General features: G+C 35.2%; 2 protein-coding genes and 1 long non-coding RNA gene across 3 annotated transcripts; all 3 read right to left on the bottom strand.

Annotated features, from left to right (window-relative positions):
• On the bottom strand, positions 1-9,634 carry LOC105138869 (vesicle-fusing ATPase). The gene is given in 21 exon segments (XM_011045084.1): positions 1-578; positions 1,136-1,201; positions 1,759-1,881; positions 2,623-2,710; positions 2,819-2,877; positions 3,129-3,188; positions 3,285-3,345; positions 3,440-3,571; positions 3,832-4,042; positions 4,221-4,354; positions 4,707-4,789; positions 4,916-4,981; positions 5,667-5,722; positions 5,804-5,903; positions 6,476-6,584; positions 6,670-6,824; positions 7,365-7,535; positions 8,490-8,540; positions 8,653-8,734; positions 8,817-8,912; positions 9,303-9,634. Coding segments are annotated over 21 exon segments (2,223 nt in total). The 5' UTR covers positions 9,479-9,634; the 3' UTR covers positions 1-434.
• Positions 9,635-9,908: 274 nt separating this feature from the next.
• Positions 9,909-19,968, bottom strand: LOC105138868 (uncharacterized). Its single transcript, XR_844880.1, has 3 exons — positions 19,778-19,968; positions 18,804-18,806; positions 9,909-9,919 (listed from the first exon to the last, which is right to left on the bottom strand). It is a non-coding gene; the product is annotated as an uncharacterized LOC105138868 (long non-coding RNA).
• Positions 10,636-14,793, bottom strand: LOC105138867 (ketol-acid reductoisomerase, chloroplastic-like). The gene is made up of 10 exons (XM_011045083.1): positions 14,443-14,793; positions 14,155-14,247; positions 13,859-13,924; positions 13,609-13,749; positions 12,619-12,846; positions 12,376-12,493; positions 12,151-12,290; positions 11,870-12,037; positions 11,538-11,693; positions 10,636-11,271 (listed from the first exon to the last, which is right to left on the bottom strand). Exons 1-10 carry the CDS (start codon positions 14,728-14,730, stop codon positions 10,903-10,905), a joined length of 1,767 nt encoding a protein of 588 aa, XP_011043385.1. The 5' UTR covers positions 14,731-14,793; the 3' UTR covers positions 10,636-10,902.
• Positions 19,969-20,683: the final 715 nt, after the last annotated feature.

Below are 20,683 nucleotides of genomic sequence, written 5' to 3'. Positions count from 1 at the left end.
TTCCCCTTTTCCGACGGAGTGTTATTTTCCTTTGATGAGATGTGTATAGTCACGCCCTACCCTTCGTCCTCGAGGGGACAACTCTTAGGCTTCTGCTGTGTGAACTGTGAAAAGCTTGTTGTTATATTGACGCACCTGATTTTTCCATGGGCAACTGGGAATTTATTTACTTATTTATTTATGAATTGTGATGAGCAAGACGCAAGTGGCGCAAACCTTTAAGAGCGGGTTTCAATACAAAATGCATCGACCTTGTTCTCAAACTCATCTGCAACTTTACAAACCTAATACAAACCTTAGTGCCTCAAAAGCTCAGGGTAAATCACACCTAAATTTACCAAAAATATACAGCAAAAGATCGCCACAACGGACGTGGTAAAAAAATTAAAATGGGAGGGGATTTTTTTTGGCAAGGTAAACGAGCGAGCTTCAAACTAAAATCGCACCATGTCCTGAAAGCAATCGTAAAAATGTGCAATCTTAATCTTCTCTTTGCCGGAATAAATAGCCTCTGCATCTCCACCTTGCTCTCCTTGGGCAGCCATCTCGATCAGCATATAGAGCTTCTTGATAGTCATCTAATGAAGAGAGATTAAGGAAAGAAAAGAGGTTAGGATTGAATATTAAGGCAGAAAAGTATAGATTTACCTATTTAAATATAAAAAATATAGGATGAAAATATCCCAGATGGTTATTCGTTATTCAACGGAAGTCAAGTTCACCCAAGAACGATCAAACAAATTTCACCAGTGAGATACCATGACCGTGTCATTGCTTAAATGCCATTGATGGGCCAGGCTTGAGCAATTCCACATTGTGATTGCAGAAAAGACAATCATAAAAACCGTGTCATTTTAGTTCCTAGGGAGGGGGTAATAATTAAGAGCCTAAACCATCATTTGCATATATGACTAGGACATGATCTCAAAAATACGCCCCTCGATGGATGAAAACGTGAATGTAGTAGCCTCCATCAGAAATTAGTTATGATTCGCGATTCAAGTAAGTAATGACCAATCTACTGACGAGGGAGGCATCCAATAGTGTTAGAAGAGCAATTCATCTCTCCTTGACCAGATCTCAGTTTTGGCAGCAAAATTGTGTATAAAATAAGCATTTCAGGAGACAATCTTACATCATTCAGGGCTTCTGCAGCAGCACTGATGTCATCTTCAGCAAAAACATTGAGTTGTTTCAATACCTGGAGAGGAATGCACCATATTAACATAAAGGTTCTGTCAAATATTTACTATCAGAGGAACTAATAAATGTGAGCTCGCGTTTGAATTATCCATGCAGAATCCTGAAAACAAATTATAGAGAGAGGGGAGTTGGGACTTGAGAACAAGTACGACATCCATAGAGAATAGAGCTGTCCAAACATCTCTTAGCAGCAATGACCAGATATATCATTACATGCAACGTCCTCAAGACAAATCAATTATTTCCAGCCAGAACCGTTCTTAAAAGCTTTGAAATAGATTTGTATGAATCTTTTTGTTAGAAAAACAAATAAATAGATGGTGTCAATTCCCCATCCTAGCTACAAGCCAGCACCCCTTTAAACACCTTTCACATTCATCATTCCATTAGAAACCTTTATTCAAAAGCTCAAGTAGTTTTGTTGGTTTACAAGAAATGCTTAATTATGAGTAACATAAACAAAAAAAGATGCTTTATATTCTTACCATTAATGACCAAGGAAACAATACTAAACTGCAAAAGGATGAAAAGGTGTACATCAAATGACCATATTACCTTCTTTGCATCCTCTGCCTTCAATGTGGGGAGTAGGTAAGTAACAGAGAAAGCATCACAAATACCAACTGAATCCAAGAAGCTTACTTCACTTGTTGTCCCTAACACCAGAAGTCTCTTTCCCTGAAAGTAAAGTTCAAGAATTATAAAAATTGCAGGTTTAATAAGGTCAGGAAAACTACTAACCAAATAAGTGAAGAAGAAAAAGGTCCCAAGATAGATAATTATCAAATAATCATGAACATCATTGGCTCTCACAAGATGACATTTGCAACAGCGCGGAGGATGTCACAAGATGACATTTGCAACAGCATGGAGGATGACAGTCACTAGTACTGAACGAAAATAAGTTTAGCCATTGCATTAATAGCCTATATCCAGCACCCATGCAAACTTCTTATCCCTTTTCCCTTCCTTCACAACTAAATACACAATATCAAGATTACATGAATCCAGACTATTCACTGATGCTCCAAGAAATTCAATTCGTTGAAACTATACAGGCCATAATTTACTCTATTTTCCCTTTTTCTTTGGGGAAGAACGGATAGTATGACCAACATATCAACCAAAGGTGCTACTTTGGCCTAAAAAGTAACAGCAGTTTACAGAGACTGATGAGCATTTCTTATGTGGATATAGTTACTTGACCATTCAGAAGGTTCTAGGTGCCAAGGCTAATCAGAGAGTATTATGCACAAAGTACTGTAGAACACTGAATGGAAGGAGGACTTTTTTTGCTCTTAATTTTATAATATCTGAAGTCAAGTGTTATCTTACCTGGAGCCGCAAGAAAACACATTACCACAAAATATGCACAGAAGCAGCTACAGCCCAAAAAAGGGAAAAGGGAAGAAGGAAAACCTTGGGAGGAAGACGTTTGAGGAGTACCAACAATGTCTGAGAAATTATATTTGAAAAGCGAGGCCCAATAGCAACATACTCCAATAACCTGCAACATCAATTATCAACTGATCATCATGAATATTCATTTAAAATAAAAACATAGGACCTAAGCAAATGATCAAAGTTAATAACTTGTAAATTCCAAAGTAGATACCTCTCAATGTCATCAAGAATTATAATGCTCAAAGGAGACTTGTACGCATCCTCAAACACCTGTGGACAGTACCAAGTTATCCAGTGCTTAATTCATTACATTATAAAGGCAAGTAGTACTAGTTGCGGGTGAAACTGAACAGTAAATACAGAGTTACAAATATATTATAGATTGATAACGCTTGTTAGCAAGTTTTGGGGTGTGGAGAAGTTCAAGTTCCAATTTAAAAGGGAAAAATGAAAAGCATGATAAAACCCGGGGGTACCATCAGAGCTTTGTACAAGGGCACATAAACCTCCCATTGACATACCTTAACAATCCGAGCACATTTAGTGCTCTCTTGTAGACCAATCATTGTTTCAGCTGAGATCTATCAAATAAGTGGAAACTCAAAAGCGTAAGAACAAAAATATACAGTATTAAAGTGGCTATGAAAATTAATGTATATTATGGGGAAAGAGCTCACTATTTTGACATATGGAAAATCACTGTCGATGCCAACAGTAGCTGCCAATGCAGTTTTACCACTGTACACAAGAGAACATTCAAAAAACAGACAATAAGGGAGATTAGGTGAAGCAAATGAATAGGGAAATGTAAAACGGAAGGGAAAGTTCTTACCTGCCACTTGGGCCTTCCAGAAGGCAAGTAACCATTGGACTTCCCTTGCTAACTTTAACTTGCTCCACCAGTAGCATAGCTCTATGATAAATATGCTTGTGTCGATCACCACAGTCCACCATGCCATTAAGTCTACAATTCATGTTACGTCGCACAATTTAGGCATTTATATTTGAGTGGGATTACATTTTCTACTTTCACACAACCAACCATGCCTAGCTATAATATAATTATTTAAGCTCTTATCCACCATAGAAAATTTAGCTCCTCATACCAAGAGCTTTGCCTCCAGAATTGCCGGGGTAAATTGAGATTCAAAAAATTGTCAACACTTTTTGAAAGCCTGATTTAAAAATAATGTATGATTTCAAGTAGAACATTTCTAACTCTACCTGCATCGTTCAAGGTCATCAGTGGAGGCTCCAAATGCCGGAACAATGTCATGGAGTGCATGCAGAAAGTCATCCATAGTTACTTTAATACTCTCTTCATCTACTGGCTTGGTAAGATCATCTAGACTTAGTTGTCGATTCAAAGCAAATGATACTGCACTTTTCACTACACCTTCAAGTTCTGCTCCACTGTAATTTTTTGTACGAGCAGCTGTACACAAATAAATCAATTTTATAAACTTTACTCAGTCCAATTAACAAAGTTTTGAATATAAATCACTTCACCAACAAATATGATATGGCAGGACATAAACCCTCATTCCACCCTCCTACCGCACCCCTTCCACATTCGCACCCCCTCCACAAAATCACCGTGTGAGAGTACATACCAAGCTCTTGAAGATTTACATCGGGAGATAGAAAAGAATTCTCTTTCATCTTGTTTGTGTGAATTTGAAGAATCTGCAGCCGACCATTTTCATCGGGAAGGCTTATCTCAACTTGAACCTCCAATCGTCCTGGCCTACAAACCAGGAAATCAAAATGTTTGAAGATGAAAGGATATTTGTTCAAGTAGAAGCTTTGTTGTCCTTAAGCCAAAAAATAGTGGGGAGAAAAGATTTCAAATTTCTTGTATTTTTCAGAATAAATTACATTTATCTACACTCTTTGCATCCTGCATTACTGTTCTCTGTTTAAATCATCATCTCCATGAGTTCCAAAAACTAACTAGAGTTCAACTCTCATATTGATTCATTGAACTAATTACACTTCAACTTTTTCTATTATTTGCAACCCATGCTTCCACTATATGTAATTGCAATAAAATGGGACACTGTTTTACATGAGTAACAGAAAAGGAGAAAGGCAGTAACCTCAAAAGTGCTTCATCAAGCAAATCCTTTCTGTTGGTCATTCCGATCAGTAAAACATTATTCAGGGACTCCACACCATCTATCTGAAAAGCAGCAGTCTCTTAGTCATGTAAATGGAATCACAAAGCATTTTAAGCAGATTACAACGGCCGAGGAAAACTATTTTATTTTCTCGAATGTTCAGAAAGCACGGAGAACTTTTCACCAACCTTTGTAAGAAGCTGATTCACAATGCTATCATGGACTCCAGTACCATCTCAAGTTGATCCTCTTGACTGCAAAAACAAAAAATAAAACATGCATGTGTCTTCTGTTATCATTTTTATAATGTATGTGGACAGCCTCAATTCCAACATTCATGGACACTAATGAGCATTGCATCACTGACAGATTATCATTAGAACAAAAGCAACTATGCCAGAAATGTGTGCTTGATTAAAGTTTTTGCCATTAACATATACACATACATGAAGAGAACCACAATCAAAGTTGGTACATCTTTCCTAGGTAACACAATATATTTACTTGATAAAAATGACTTTGTCATCTAAAGGTGCTTGAATAATATTCTTTTTAATAAAATCCCTCCCCAAACTATCAGGGCACTTAATTGGCTTTTCAATGGTGCTTTTCTATCACTTTTTATTCTCGTCTACTTTTCTTCTTTTCAGAACAGATGTTAACAATCTACCCTTAGATTGAAGATTAGCTAAGCATTACTTAGGGATATCTTACCATTTTCTCACTATATTTGAAAGATAACTGCAAAAACTTTACCAACCACCAAAACCAGGATCAAAAACACACTTTCAATCACCATTAGATGAATACTAATTGGCTTAAAAATGGCTCTCCTGTCCTGGACAGTGGCGGGGTTGAAAAAGTGGAATGATAGCTATATAACATAAGCAATAAAATCTACTTGCATAAATGGTAACAAAGAGTTTAGAAATCTCATACCTTGCATATGGCATCAATTTCATCAAAGATTATTACATGCAAATCACTTTGGTCCCCTGAAAAGTGAAAGTAGTGGTGGCATTAGCATCATGGAGAAAATATCTAAAATCATATTGTGGCTCAAAGAGGTCCCTTACCATTGGTCCTTTGATCATTTTCAGCATCAGCAAACAGGTCTCTAACATTCTTTTCAGTCTCGCCGACAAATTTGCTTAGGACTTCAGGGCCATTAACAATCTAGCGCAGTGTTACCAAACAAAGAAATCACACAATGATTCCTAGCATTAAACAGTAATTAACAATAACAGGCACATATTTATTATTGATGTTCCATTACAATATACTATTTCACACTTGAATCTGAACCTTCACATAAAAAGTATAAGATGTAATTCAAAAGTAAAACCATAACCACAAAAGGTTCACACACGGTAGAAATACATCATAACAATTAACTCAGATGGATGGCTTATAAGATCCTGAAATACAGCATTCCACTGAACACACAAGTAAACCAAACATGTTCTACTGCTTACCAAAACATAGCACACAGCTCAATTATATTAAAACATCAGTCATAAACAGGAATACTAAGTGTTATAAAGCATCAATGTTAATATGTTTGTCCAACTTCCCACACATCAAATGAAATAGAAATCTCCGGTGTTGAGATAGGCATAAATATTAAAAGTAAAAGCAAATTTCAGATGACACTAGCAGCAAAAGTTCAAATATTCTTTTCCTTCTAACAGACCAACAAACACACGCACACCAATGCAAAGAAAAAAACTGTGAAATCAATTTCAAACCTTTGGCTCCCTCCCATTCAACATTTTTCCAATTTGACGAGCCATAAGAGTTTTTCCAGTGCCAGGAGGCCCATAAAGCAGCATTCCCTTTACATGCTTGATCCCCAATCTGGAAAATCAAATGCTTATTAACAGCAAGAACACCCGCATATCCCTAATTGGATCAATATAACTTGAAGTGTTAACTGCATTACTTGCTTGTCACGTGAGGTGGGAAAACACGAGAGGCAAAAGCTCTTCGAAATATATCTGCAAATTCAGCGCCCAAACCACCTATACCTAGTGACTGAAGATTAAACTCCTGTTGCCTAAAGATGTTGCTACTGGCAGCTTCACGCTGATTGACAATCTGTGTGACAATAAATGTAAATAAACCCATAAAGTTCCAATCGATTCATCAAGTTATAATTATGATCAGCATGTCAGATTAGAGGAATACTTTCCTAAAGAGGACCGAGCAATAAGGACAGTCAAAGGAAATAGATTCAATTGTCACAGATGCCTGCAATAACATGGCATCAAACACACATTCTCCACCAAGTTTGGTAATGCTGAGCATTTACCAGGTGCAAATTCTGTGCAATCTAGGATGATACTATTTCACAGATTAGAATGACACAACCATGGAAGTATCCATGTCAAAAACCATTACAGTTTACCTCTAGTTAGATTTATTTATAAAAGAAAAGAAACTACAGTTTAAAATGGCATACACATGTTATACTGAACAATTCAAAAGTTGAAAAGAAGCAGGTCATCATCTATTCAGGTTACCAAGAACAATTTTTTAAGATGATTAAAATCCACAGATAGGTGGTTTGCCCTAAGCCACAAAAGTTAAGCATGGATAATAAAAGGCAAGCTCACAACACAAATATCAAAATTTGACCTTTATGCCACTAGAATTTGATGCTTCAAAGACAATGTACGTGTCACTTGAAATCATTCCTCTCTCAGCATCTTTAGAATCTTCTCGCCCCTCCACAGCAGCTTGAGTGACCGTAAATATGTAATTGTTTCCGTGATACTCGAATGTTACTTTTTGCCCTGATGTCATAACCTGCATACACGAAGTCAAATTCCATGCCTCAAGCACAATATGCAAATATAGATCAAAATCAAAAATGGAAATCTCAGTCAGATATAACTAATCAAGATATATCTGGGCCAGAGGTAATGAGGTTAAAAATTGCCCTTTTTTGTATTTAAGTTAGATTGGTTTCCTTTGATGGGAAAGGTGAAACATCGAGAGGGATAATTATTACCCCCATCTTGATGCCTTTAGATGTTAAGTTTTACCCTGCACGCGTGGAGGATAAAATTTTAACCTCACTAGCAAGATTATTTCTTTTCATTATCTTCTTTTTATCTTAACAGACATCCAGATAATTTTTTATTTCTTTCTCTAATCATTAGTAATATTTTAATTATTTTCTCTCCTTTCACTAACAATTTAATCTTCAATTTATGAATTCACCAAACCTCCTTAAAACTAACTCTACATCCTCTAAATTACTTTTGTAATAATTACACTTGTAAGAACTTCCCTTCCAATTTTTAACCTTGTATTGAACGCTACCTTAGATGGAAAAGAAATGTGCATGAGAAAAGTGTGTGCACAAGAGAGAGATGGGCATCACAAAAAAAGTCAAATTCACATGATATCGTACAAGCAAGCATGTCTGATCTTATCCAGGTGTTCATTTTTTAAGTTCAAATTGATCAAAAGTTATGTGTCACCAATCCTGTATTCTTTCTACAATTAATCACATATAGTCTCAACCAGCAAGCTTCAAATAACCAGTTTTTGTTTTGCAAGAAAAACCAGAAGAGAAAAAATGAAACTCGTGATTCCAACACATAAAAAGGAAGAGTTCGATCACTTCAAGGCATTTTCCAATCACTGATGATGCAAATTACTAGATTAACAGTAAAAATCCAATCAAAATAAACATGACTGCAACTAAGAAATATTTTCAATCATATACAACAGGTAGGGGACACAAATCTCTACCTGTTTAGCAAACCGTTTCCTAAGTTGGTTGGCCAGAATAACAGCATCAATCTGCAAAAAAAAAAAAAAAAAACGAGAATCCCTTAATCCTGCCACCCTTCCTAAAACAGCACAAAGTTTAATGCCGCCATAATCAAAAGATCAGGACTTCCAATCTACTTGCCTGTTCATTTCTAGTCCCTTTCTTCACAAATTCCAACTCAAGTGTTAATAATGCAAGGTTAAAATCTTCAGGAGGGATAAACCTAAGAAATTTGACCCAGCCAACAATTAGAAACTGCAATTCGTAAGAACAGGAAAAATAAAAAAAAATAAAAACAAATCAACCTGCGCACAGATGCCGTATCACCAGATGAAACCCTCGCGTGCCTTCTCTGAATCGCATTCAGCGCAATTTGGCCAGGACGAATATTTTCATGAGGAGTAAGTCTTAGTTAAGGCCACCAAATTGTGATTACTTCAACAAAGAACTAACTAAAATTGTTACAACACACGATCACGCACATTTAAAGTTTCTCATTTGTCACTCGCCGGACATCAAAAGAGAAAGAATAAATTTAAAACCATAGACTTTTGACCAAGAATAACTTAATGGTAATGCGATTATTTACTTATACTAACAAAAAAGATTATCACAACAAACAAGAAGATTAAGTCGGTCAATTCTCTGTTTGATCATCATGTAGATTTGAGCAAACAAAACAAAATAAAACCTAATTATTAACAATATCAAAACTTAATGATCAGATTAATGAAAATACGAATGCAGTCAAAATTGAAATCGAGATGAATGTATAACTACGTAAAGGATATGAAAGAGATAGAACGAAGGAGTCAGCGACTAAAGCTAAGAAGAGCTTGGTTCCAGGGACGGCGAAGTTGTGGAGATCGGAGGGTGAGCAGTAAGCGAGGTTTGTGAGTGCGAGATCAGCCCCCGGTGTGTTTGTCACGATCATTGTCGACGATTGGAAACCGAACCGACTCGCCATTTTCGATTCTTCTAAGATCTGTTTTTTAATTATTTATAAAAAAAAATAGAAATGGAAAGATATTAAATGAAGGCGATGGTGATGGCGTATATACACGTAAGGAAGGGCGGGAGAGAGCGAAGAAAATGAAATCGGAGGGTCTGTAATTGCCGGTTTACGTGTCTTACGGCTTTTAATTTTTCAAATGCATTGAAGTCTTTTTCTTTTTTCTTTTTTTTTTCCATTTTGGCCAAATTTCAAATCAACCCCCCAAATTAAAACCCAAACGTCAATTGAGTCCCTTGAAGTTTTCAAAGGTTTCAAAAATTCTCCTTTGAGTTTTATGTTTGAACTCTCAGCAAATATTGACAGAAAAACAAAATCAAGCTTCAAACAAAACAACATCATTTTTATGCATAACATACAATTTGAATGGAATCCATATTAAAAATGGACAAACGACTCAAGTTAGAATTTAGAAATCCAATTCAACCATAAATCAGGGACCAAATCAAGTAGTAGGGGGAATATTTGAGGTTTGCCCCTAAATTACCTCCCTAACGAAATTGTTCTCGTTATAAACAGATGTGAAAGCTCATGTCTTGCATTCATGACAAGAGAGTGAAGCCTTGAGTGCTTTTCATTTAAAAGCTGTTCCAATACAGGGACATAGTTCAGATTGGATGAATTCTTCGTCGTTCACAAAAATGGCTGTGGGACAATCTGATTTCATGCCATGGATGAACCCATTTGGCACAGAGGAAGTAGTCTCAAGCTAAAGCCTTTCTTTTTCCAAAGTACACGACATGGATGAACCCATTTGGCACAGAGGAAATGGTATCGAGCTGAAGCTTTTCTTTTTCCAAATTTACCTACCAGGTACCAGGCAGTGCACCCTCTTTCCCACCCATAATCTCACTCTTGAACATCAGAGGCCCGGTTGTTTTCTCAACACTGCAACGGAGTTTTAAACCAACCAGATTCCACCCCTGCTTCTATTGCATGTTTAGAGGTGATTGTAATTATCATCCCGCGTTTTAGTGCCTAAGGAGCGAGTGGAGACAAAATCAGAAAGAAGAGCGCATCTCTCCCATGTCATGGCATGTATATTCGACCTCCCTTTTCCCCCGCATTCCAATTGTACTATATGGTTACTCTGATGCGAGGTAACTTCCATATATCACAACAGAACTAGAATTCACTTCTGCATAGTGGAAAGGCAACTAAGCTGCTCATACAAGTGCATACTCTTTAGATGCTGACATGAAAAAAATACATACTCGTTTTAATGCAGAACAAGACAGACAGACAGACAGTACTCAAGCTCACACTAGGAGTTCATAATAAAACTACACTCTGCTAGTAACTCATGGGAGCTTCTCCATCAGACCAAATATGGAAAAATTCTCCCGGTTATTTCAAGCTAAAGGTTCTCCTTTTGAATCTCAGTTGCTAGATTGGCGGAGCTCAGGTCGCACAAAGTCAGCATCTGCTGGCACGGAAATGTCAACTGTGGGTCTTAATTGGGCACAGACTTCAACGGCTCCATGCACTGGATCTGAAAAGAAGTTGCTGATGAGGTCACGGTTGATGGGAGTACTTTTGTCTACCGCTACCAAGGCTTGCTGGGTGAGGATGTAGTCAAAACGAGGAGCCCATTTCCTTGATCCCAATCTTGCTGTGGTTGAGCAGTTATCAACCATAAAAGAAACTCCACGGGCATGCATAAATGGATTCAAGGAATCCACAGATTCAATCAGACTTTCATTAATGATCTCAGAGTAAGAATGGCCTTTCTTTCTCAATATTTCAATCTGGAAAGAAGCAATAGATATTAGACAGCAGAAAAGCAAAAAACAATGGAGCACCAACTACTACGAGCTTCTTTCTCCAGTTTCACCAGTTCCACCAGGTGAAAATTAAATAAGATTTCACAGAAAGAAATTAATTATTCATTCGAGTTCAAATTCATAAATCAAATAAGCCCAGCTTCTATGAATACAAACTTCAAGTAAATACCATGCTTTCAGCGTCTTCAACATTTTGTTGTCCTAACATACTCAGAACAAGAGCAAAGTACCTGAGCCATCATTAGTGCCACATAGACACCAGCAGTGAATGGATGCAATGGACCTAAGTCCCCAGCTGGCCGGGCAGCCCGGACTCGCTCACCAACCTTCCACATGCGTGTCTGATCAATTTTACCCATTGGAAAAGCTGGTAGACCTTCCTTTTCCTGTAAAAGGAATAGCACATCACAATAAAACAAGCTTCAAGTCTCTTCATCTATGGGGACAGAGATCATATCTTCAACATAGATGTAAAAGAAGATATCAGTTCCCAAATTCCAAGTTAAAAAATAGTTTCAAAAGCATTTCAGTATGGTGGGTGCAACAGAAAGTGTGAACATACATAAAAGCGACGTCCAGCCAGCACAACACTGCGAATCTCACTTCCAGAGGCTACATCTTCATAGCACTCATACAAGATGTCCATGCAGGGATAAAACGAGGCACTGTAAGCAGTCTCGAATTCCTTTTTGCCTTCTGCTGACAAGGAATTGTATACAGCCAGCATGCCCTGTTGAAACAAAGAAACGAAATCAATTAGGCTACTGATCCCTGGCTTCACTGATTAAATAAATTGATGCAGACAACTGTTTGGTAGCAGGAGGGTCTGAATATAGCATGCACCTTGGTTGATATGGTCCTTGATATGGTTCCAGTAATGCACTCAACAGTATTCTTATAGGCCTCATCTTCACTCATTCCATTTTCAGTGTACCGTCTAAACAAGGACTCCACAATTCCATGAACAGCACCAAGCAAAATGCCTGCAAACCAATAAAGAAAAGTCAGGTATCAAGCAAGAAAAGTAGCAAAATAATAACAGTACAAGGAATAAGGAACTAAACTCACCCCTCTCCCCAAAGATATCACTCTTGTATTCCTGCTCTAGTGTAGTGGCAAATGTGAAAGGTGAACCAAGGGCAACAGACCATCCCAAGGCAACGTCAGTGGCTCTACCATCAACATCCTGTACACAGAAAAGAATAAAAATATGAAGAGTTAGTGAAATGAAATAACCCCTAATTAAAACAGATGGATTTTGTGTGTGTGTGTGTGTGTGTGTGGAGGGGCAGGGGCAGGGGCACAAAGAAACTGGTGGACTGCAAAACTGGAATTAATTCCAGCACCATTGACCTCTTTGCCTTGAACATAGAGTCTCCTCACAGAAGGACCCATTCCCTTGGGGCACACAGCAATGACACTGATGTTCTTTGGAAAATCAAGTCCCGTTGACTGCAAATGCCCAAGAAGAAATCCATGGGAAAGCCCAAGAATGCTGTTTGGCTTCATGTGAGAGAAGACTTTCTCGTAGTTATCTGCCTGTTGCAAGAGATGAAACTGTAATTGCAAAGGGGAAAACATTGACAGAAACAGGACAGAAAATGTAATAGGTAATCATCAACCACAAAAAAGATATGGAACTATATGTGACAGCCCATAAACTACAAAAGTGTTGTTTCATTAACTTGAAAAAAAAGAAGATAAACTCTTAAAAACTTGATTGCTTTCACCATGCCTCTAGTTTACCAAAAAGTACAGGAAAAAAAAAGATAGCGAAAAAAACAGCTACAGATGATGTTCTCGGGAAGAAAAAAAGCTGAAGCATTGTCATTCCCTTCCTAATATGCCACAACAAATTTACCACATGCAGAGCACTTAAGAGCAGTCTCCAAGAAATGATTATGAAACTAACTTCCCAAAAGAGTTTGCTTGAAGATTCTGGGTCATACTCTTCGTAAAAAACCAAACTGTCATCTTATCCTCACATACAAAACAGAATGTCCAAGTAGAAGATGCACATTTGACAACTTTTTCACTATATTGCAAGGATTACATACAAAGGGTAATGAGAAACAGCATGGAGTAGCTTTATAGACATGCTAGATCTTTCTCTGGCTTATTTTTCCACACAACGAGAACAGGTATGTTAAATATCAAATTTTAAACATTTCTATTTTTACCAAAACCTCCAAACCCACTAATTAAAAGAAAACAAGAAACAGGAAAACACACAGAAGCAATCTCAAAATTTGAACCGAAAATCTTCAGAGGTACAAATGCAAACAGAACTAATAAACAAACCTGTGCAGCATCAGAAAACAGTAGCAATACTAGATCGCTGCCAGAAACAGTTTCCCATATATCACCTAGAGTCCCATTCTCTTCTGTAAAACCAGCACCACGAGCTTCAGCAAAGGAACGAGAGCCCTTCCTCAGTCCAATCTGCATCATTCAAAGCAGCAATACAAATATACGGCCAGGAAAATCAATCAAACAAGCTTTTTGCTAAACAGCTACCTAGAACAGAACATAAGAACAAAGTGCAAATTACCTTGACTTTAATATCAGACTTTGCTTCAGCAAGAGAATCCCTCAGATTCTGTGCTTGAGCAGGACCCTAAGAGGAACAAGGGATCATTGTTTAGCAACTTATGTTAAGCATTCCAAACTAAAGCACATAAAAAATCATTGATTATCTAGCAAAAGTCAGACAATGGCATAAATGATGTGTACAAGTTTTGCACAAATAGAGCCACTTTCTACAAATCCAATACTTCAAATATGAGGCAACTTACACATAAACTAAAATTAACAAAAAAAAAACATAAAAAAACAGAGAATATTCACCTGGGAACCCCAACCGATAACGCCAATCTGCTTAATCCCCTTAAATGCATCAGGCAGCAGGTGGAACAAATCCCTCCCTCCTCTCACAATGTACTACACAAAATACACAAAACAACACTATCCATAACCATAACAACATAATACAGCATATAAAGCATCTCTCTTTACCACTCTAAAAAACAACACGGCAAAAAAAAATCTTATCTTTCTTATCCAACTCAAAATACTCAAGAACTTATCTACATTCAAACCGAAAATTAGAAAATAACTCCAAAATAAAGTAAATACCTCATCGTGACCAGCAAGAGAGACCTTCTCCTTCTTAAACACAGAGGTCTCAAAATCAAGAGAGATCATGGGTTTCACACTGGGAACCGACGAGACCATCTTAGCACCCAAAACTCCAGCAGAGATGTTACCACTGCTGGCTTTGAGTGGTTTGAAGGTCTTAGAAGAGAGTGATGATGAAAACCCTAAATTGCTGTTACATAGCAACGATCTTGAAGATGCAGGCTTTAGGGTTTTTGAAGGGGCTGGAATGGTGAGGGTATTGGAGAAGGATGTAGCCGCCGCCATTTGTTTTCAGTGAGAGAGTTGGAGAAGGGAAATGTTGAGAAGAGTAACAGAGTTCTAAAATGACTTCGCTTTTAAATGCTGGTTCGTGTGGATGGGTGGTGTGTGGTGTTAACAGTCCTTTGCTTCTGTTTTTTTATTATTCAGAATTTTCCTTCTTGAATTTTTTTTATTTTTTCAGGCTATTATTTTCCATATATTTTATTACGCCGTCTTTCATATATGTAAGTTGGATTGTTTTTTATTTAAGTAAAATCATTAATTGTGTTTTTAATTTGATTTCTTATTTAAATTTTATTATGTTTTCTCTAAATTTATTTTATTAACCCAACATTTGACTTCTATCAGGTCTCCGTGTAATATGAATCATAATTTTTAAAATTAGTTTGATTAGAGGTTTAAATTAGAGATTTTGATCGGATTACCGGTCATTAAGATCCATCTTTATTTAAAAAAAATTCAAAATATTATCATTTTAATAAAAAAAATAAAAATCAACGGATTACAACCAGATTTTATCAGGTCAATCAAGTTATTAAATTAACCCATCTGGTCATCCAGGTCACACCAAGTCATAACTTTTCTTGTTGTTTTCAACTCGGTCTAGTTCTAGCTCCAGGTCGCCTAAGTCCCTGGTAGACCCACCTAATTGAGCCCGGTTTCAAAACTATAATACGAGTATTAATTGTGTATGTTTTTTTTGTTTAGTATTTTTTTTATGAAATTAATTTTTATTTTTATTTTTATATTTATATGATTTATACTAGCAAATAAATAATTTTATAAGATATATTAAAAATGATTTTTAATCAGAAACTTGATGGGAAAAAACTCTATAGTTGACATTACCTATTTAGCTTCTTTTCTTAAGATTGATTTTCGTCTATTTTATTTAGAAATATCGAACCATTTTTTTTTTTTATCTTTAGGGAACTTTGAGAAAGTAACTTTTTTATTATTTTAGGTTTATTCAACTTTTTAATTTTTATTAAACCTGCATAAAACATAATTGACATAATCCATCTATTTTATATATTTTTAAAGATAATTTATATGATGTTATGTCTATTACTTGAATATATATAAGGTATCTCATCAAAAACGGAAAAATTACCTTATTCTTCTATAGTTTAGTTTAGTTGTTTTTCACTTTGTTTTCTGTAACTTTAGGAGAGGAATTTTGCTTACTTTTTTTATGCGGATATAAAATATTATGCAATTTATAAATTATGAGATGTAAACTTTAATTTTTGAAACAATAAATATAAAATAAAAATATATAATTAAACTATAAAAGGACCAAAGTAATTTTTTTTAAAAGTATTTAGCAATAACATGTAAATATGCACTGCTATTTGACCAATGCTTTACCATGAATTGTATTTTTTTTCAACAAAAAAAATTAATATGCAATCTTTTCCAATGCATTTAAAAAAAATTGTGATCATAAATCCAGAAGTTTATGTATCTATTAAATTAAATAAATCAAGAACCATTCATAATCTATACTAATAAATACAAAAAAAAAAGTGCTCATGCATTTGGACAACTCATTTTGTCATGGGTTGGATAATTTTGTTAACGTGAAAGGATAAATGTGTAGGTTTTGTTAATGTGTTTTTTAAAATTGATAAAAAAAATATAAATATGAATAATAAAATCAATACTTATATATAAAAAAATAAAGTGAGGATCATATGTGTCAATAAAAACAAAAAAAAGTTGTTAATGTAACATCTCTCAATTTAATTTTTAAATTAGTATAAAAATAAAATAATATTGCGAGTGCATTTCACTATATCATAATTCTCTTAACTCAAAAAAATAAAGACAGTATTTATGCTAAATGAAAGTTAAAATAACTACTTTCTTACCTGTAATAATTTTGTTGTTGTTGTATAATTAATATTTGGTTAGTAGCAAAAAAAATTTTCAAATTGAGATTGTTGAAAAAATTCTTCAATATAAGTCAAACCTTCTATTATATCGAACTGACAAATTAATGACAAATTAGGCACAACAACCCTGTTAAGTGCTAGACTCAGTTGTGATTTAATACACATACATTTTTATTAGACCCAAGAAAATTAGGTCAACATGTCTATCAAACCTAAAGCTTTTAGATTTGGCATAATTGTTGGACCAAATTCTCCTAGGCTTGATAACCATGCAAAACTTAAGCACCAGACCTAAGACTCTTTGGTTTGTATTGGATGTCAGACCCAATTTGCTTGACTCTTGCATGACCATCAGGCCTAAAACGCTTAAAATATTTTATATATATTAAATATTATTTTGATGTTTTTTAAAAAAATTAATATTGACCAGCTGTAAAGTGCAGGCTAACATACTAATAACAACTAAAATAATTAGTCTTCAACTGTTTTTTAATCTTTAATGGGATAGAAAAAGGAAATGTTTAAATGCCACATTTGTTTTTTTAAAAATGAAGTTGTAAAATAGAGAGAATGTTTTTATATATATTTTATCCCTCTAAACTTCCACTTCCCCTTTAATTTCCATGTAAAATACAAAATAACTTGTTAAAATATCATTTTTTTTTATTCATAACATCACGTGAGAAAAAAATTATATTATTTAAAATATTATATTGACAATTGGGCTAATTTCAAATGGCTTTTACATATAAAGTTAAACAATGTTGTAGTATTTGATTATTGTTTTGGGACAAAAAAAACAAAGATCATGAAGACATAAAAAAATAAAAATATAATTGTATTTCATAGTTGTATATAAGACAAATTGATTATCTTTGTATTATATTTGGTTCTAAAGGTCATGATATAATCAAATATAAAAAAGTATACTTTACCTTTAAGATATGTTGTTATCAAACTTATATATTTTTTTAAAAATAATTAGATATTATTTTTAATTTTAGTTTATATTAAGTGTTGAAATTATAATATTATAACAACCCTGATTATAAAACCAGGACTCACTTGATATATTAACTTAGAATCAAGCTAACCTAGGGCTTTAATTGGTTCGAATTTAAGAAAATATAGAGCATTGATTGACTTGGTCTGACTCTATAAAAAACTCAAGTTGAACCAAGATAAAACACGGGTAAAAATCTTGTTGATTTTTTTAAATTTTTTTCAAAACAAGTTGTTTTATTTTTTTTTTTAATATTATAATAACCCAGATTTTTTTTCAAAACAAGTTTTTTTTTTTTTTTTTTTAATATTATAATAACCCAGTTATAAAACCATAATCAACTTGATAGATTGACTCGAAATTAAGCTGATTTAGAGCCTCAATTAGTTTAAATTTAAGAAAAAATAGAGCATAGATTGATTTAACTTGACTCGGTAGAAACCCATGTTGAATCGGAATAAAACACAAGTCAAAAAATTGTTAATTTTTTTTTTTTATCAAAACAAGATGCTTTGATTATTTAAATTCCTTTTTGGGTCAACAGAGTTAACCTTCCCGATACATGACTTGAACTTCGCCTCGGGCTAACTTTCAAGGTCAACCTGGTTTTAAATCTATGATGACGATCTTTTTTATTCATACGTTGTCTCGGGTCAACTCAGGCTGACCCTCCCAACTTGTGACTTGGGTCTTGCCTCAATTGACCCCCAGTCTAGTTTTAAAACTATAATAATAATAATTTTTATTCTTATAGTAATCCATGTCAACTCAGGTTAACATAACCAATCTGTGATCTAGGTCATGTTTCGAGTTGATCCCTGAATTGAGTTTTAAAACTATGATAATAACCATTTTTATTCTTATATTAGTCAAGTTAATCCTGATTGACCCTCGTGACAAATGACTCGAACATTGTTTCGAGTCAGTTTTTAAATTAAGTTTTAAAATTATGATAATAATTACTCTTTTTCTTATGTTGATTTGATTTAATGATGAACCCCATTCGTGACCTGAGCATTGTTGCGGATTGACCCTTAAATTGATTTTTAAAAATACATTAATAACCTCTTTTATTCTTACATGGACTCAGGTCAACCCTTAAATTAAATTTTAAAATTATGATAATAACGACTTTTATTTTTATGTCAAATTAGATCAACCCGACATGTGACTACGACCTTAATTAATAATTTAGGCTTTGTCCCAAATCGACCCCCGAGTTGGGGTTTAAAACTATGATAATAATCATTTTTATCCTTACATATCCTAGTTAAATAATTTTGGAATCAAAAGTTTTTTACAAGGACAATTTAAAAATAAAAAATAAAAAAATATTTTCTTTAGAAACATGTTTTATTTGTACCTTTTATTTTGAAAGTACAGAAATTCAATCCAAAATCATCCATAAAAACAAATTTATTTTTATATTTGTTTTTTCAACCAAACATATTTTTATTTTTATTGTTCATGTCTCTTTTGTCTTAGAATAGTCAAACACTATCACTTGGACCACATTACTTATCACTAGCTAAGGGGATGTTAAACTTAGAGAGGTTAAAGGTACTTTATTGAAAAATATAAAAATTTCATGTAATAAATTTACAAATATCTTCTCTGATCATTGCAAAACTCATCAAATAACAAGTCATCGTACTTATTAAATCAGACTCTAACAAATGACACTTACAAGATAACTTCCTTAAAACTCTTATTTCACTTATATATTTTAAGGGGATATTTAAAAGTGTGTTAATAGTTGCAGTTTAAAATATCTTTTACTTAAAAATATATTAAAATAATACTTAAAAAAATATTTTTAATATTAATATATTAAAATAATTTAAAAATATAAAAAAAATTAATTTTTTTAAAAAAATACAATTTCAATCATTATCAAATACCGTCTAAGACCTCACAATCACTACCATCCATGGCCTAGGGACGATGGCTCCACTATGCTTTATGTCACGGGGTAATTTTTCGCTACGCGAATAAACCCGTGCGGCAGCCTAGTCCCTCGCTAGACTCAGCCTTCCCTCGTCTATCCACTCGTGTTTGCCTATTAACTAAGTGTTTCCCTCACCCGAGAGGTTTCCCCACTTTCCCATGTTAAAGACAAGCGGAATACACAAGTAGAATTGCTCTTAACCAAGCACACTGAGAATACAAGAATACCTCTCAACCTTTATTTATCTCATTAACAAAGGATTACACAACGTGTGCTATGCACAGAATTCGCATGCTACACCAACAAGTTTACATACGTTATTTCCTCTCTATGCATTCTATTCTCTATGTATTCACCCTATACAACAAAGAATTACCATCACCATTTATAACCAAGTGTGTGAGCTGCGAGGCACCTCCATGATCCCCATATTTCAGGACATAATAGGTACTTACTCCCCCATGATCCCCATGATCATTTGTGGCTCACCCATATCCCCATTTCTAGGATATAGTGGAGAACTTCCTCCCCCCATGTGCTTCATGATTTCAGCAACTTGGAAACACCCCAGTTATGCTCCCACTTTCTGCATGCTTGCCTGGCAGCTCCATCTGCCAGCCCTAGCTTCATCTGCTGCTGAATCACCCACATGCCTTGGACAGTCCCTCGTCCAAGTTTTAGATCTTGCTAAGTCAAGCCCCTGACTTACGCAAGCTCTCGTGCGCTACTGAGTGCGCACCCTGGGTACGGTCGCCAAATACTGCGATGCCAAATCCGCATCTGCGTGCAGACCCCCATGTCTGCGCTGCCGAATGCACATCTACGTGCAGGCTGTCCAATCTTGCACTGCCCCATTCGCTTCTGCGTGCGGGCCACAAATCTGGCGCTGCCGAATTCACAACTGCGTGCAGGCCCCAATTCCTTCGCTGCCGAATTCGCAACTGCATGCAGGCCCCAAATTCCTGCGCTGCCGAATTCGCATCTGCGTGCAGGCCCCAATTCCTTCGCTGCCGAATTCGCAACTGCATGCAGGCCCCAAATTCCTGCGCTGCCGAATTCGCATCTGCGTGCAGGCCCCAATTCCTTCGCTGCCGAATTCGCAACTGC

This window comes from Populus euphratica, unplaced genomic scaffold, assembly GCF_000495115.2.
Source record: "Populus euphratica unplaced genomic scaffold, PopEup_1.0 scaffold84.1, whole genome shotgun sequence".
Taxonomy (NCBI): domain Eukaryota; kingdom Viridiplantae; phylum Streptophyta; class Magnoliopsida; order Malpighiales; family Salicaceae; genus Populus; species Populus euphratica.
This window is presented reverse-complemented; position numbering and strand designations above follow the sequence as displayed.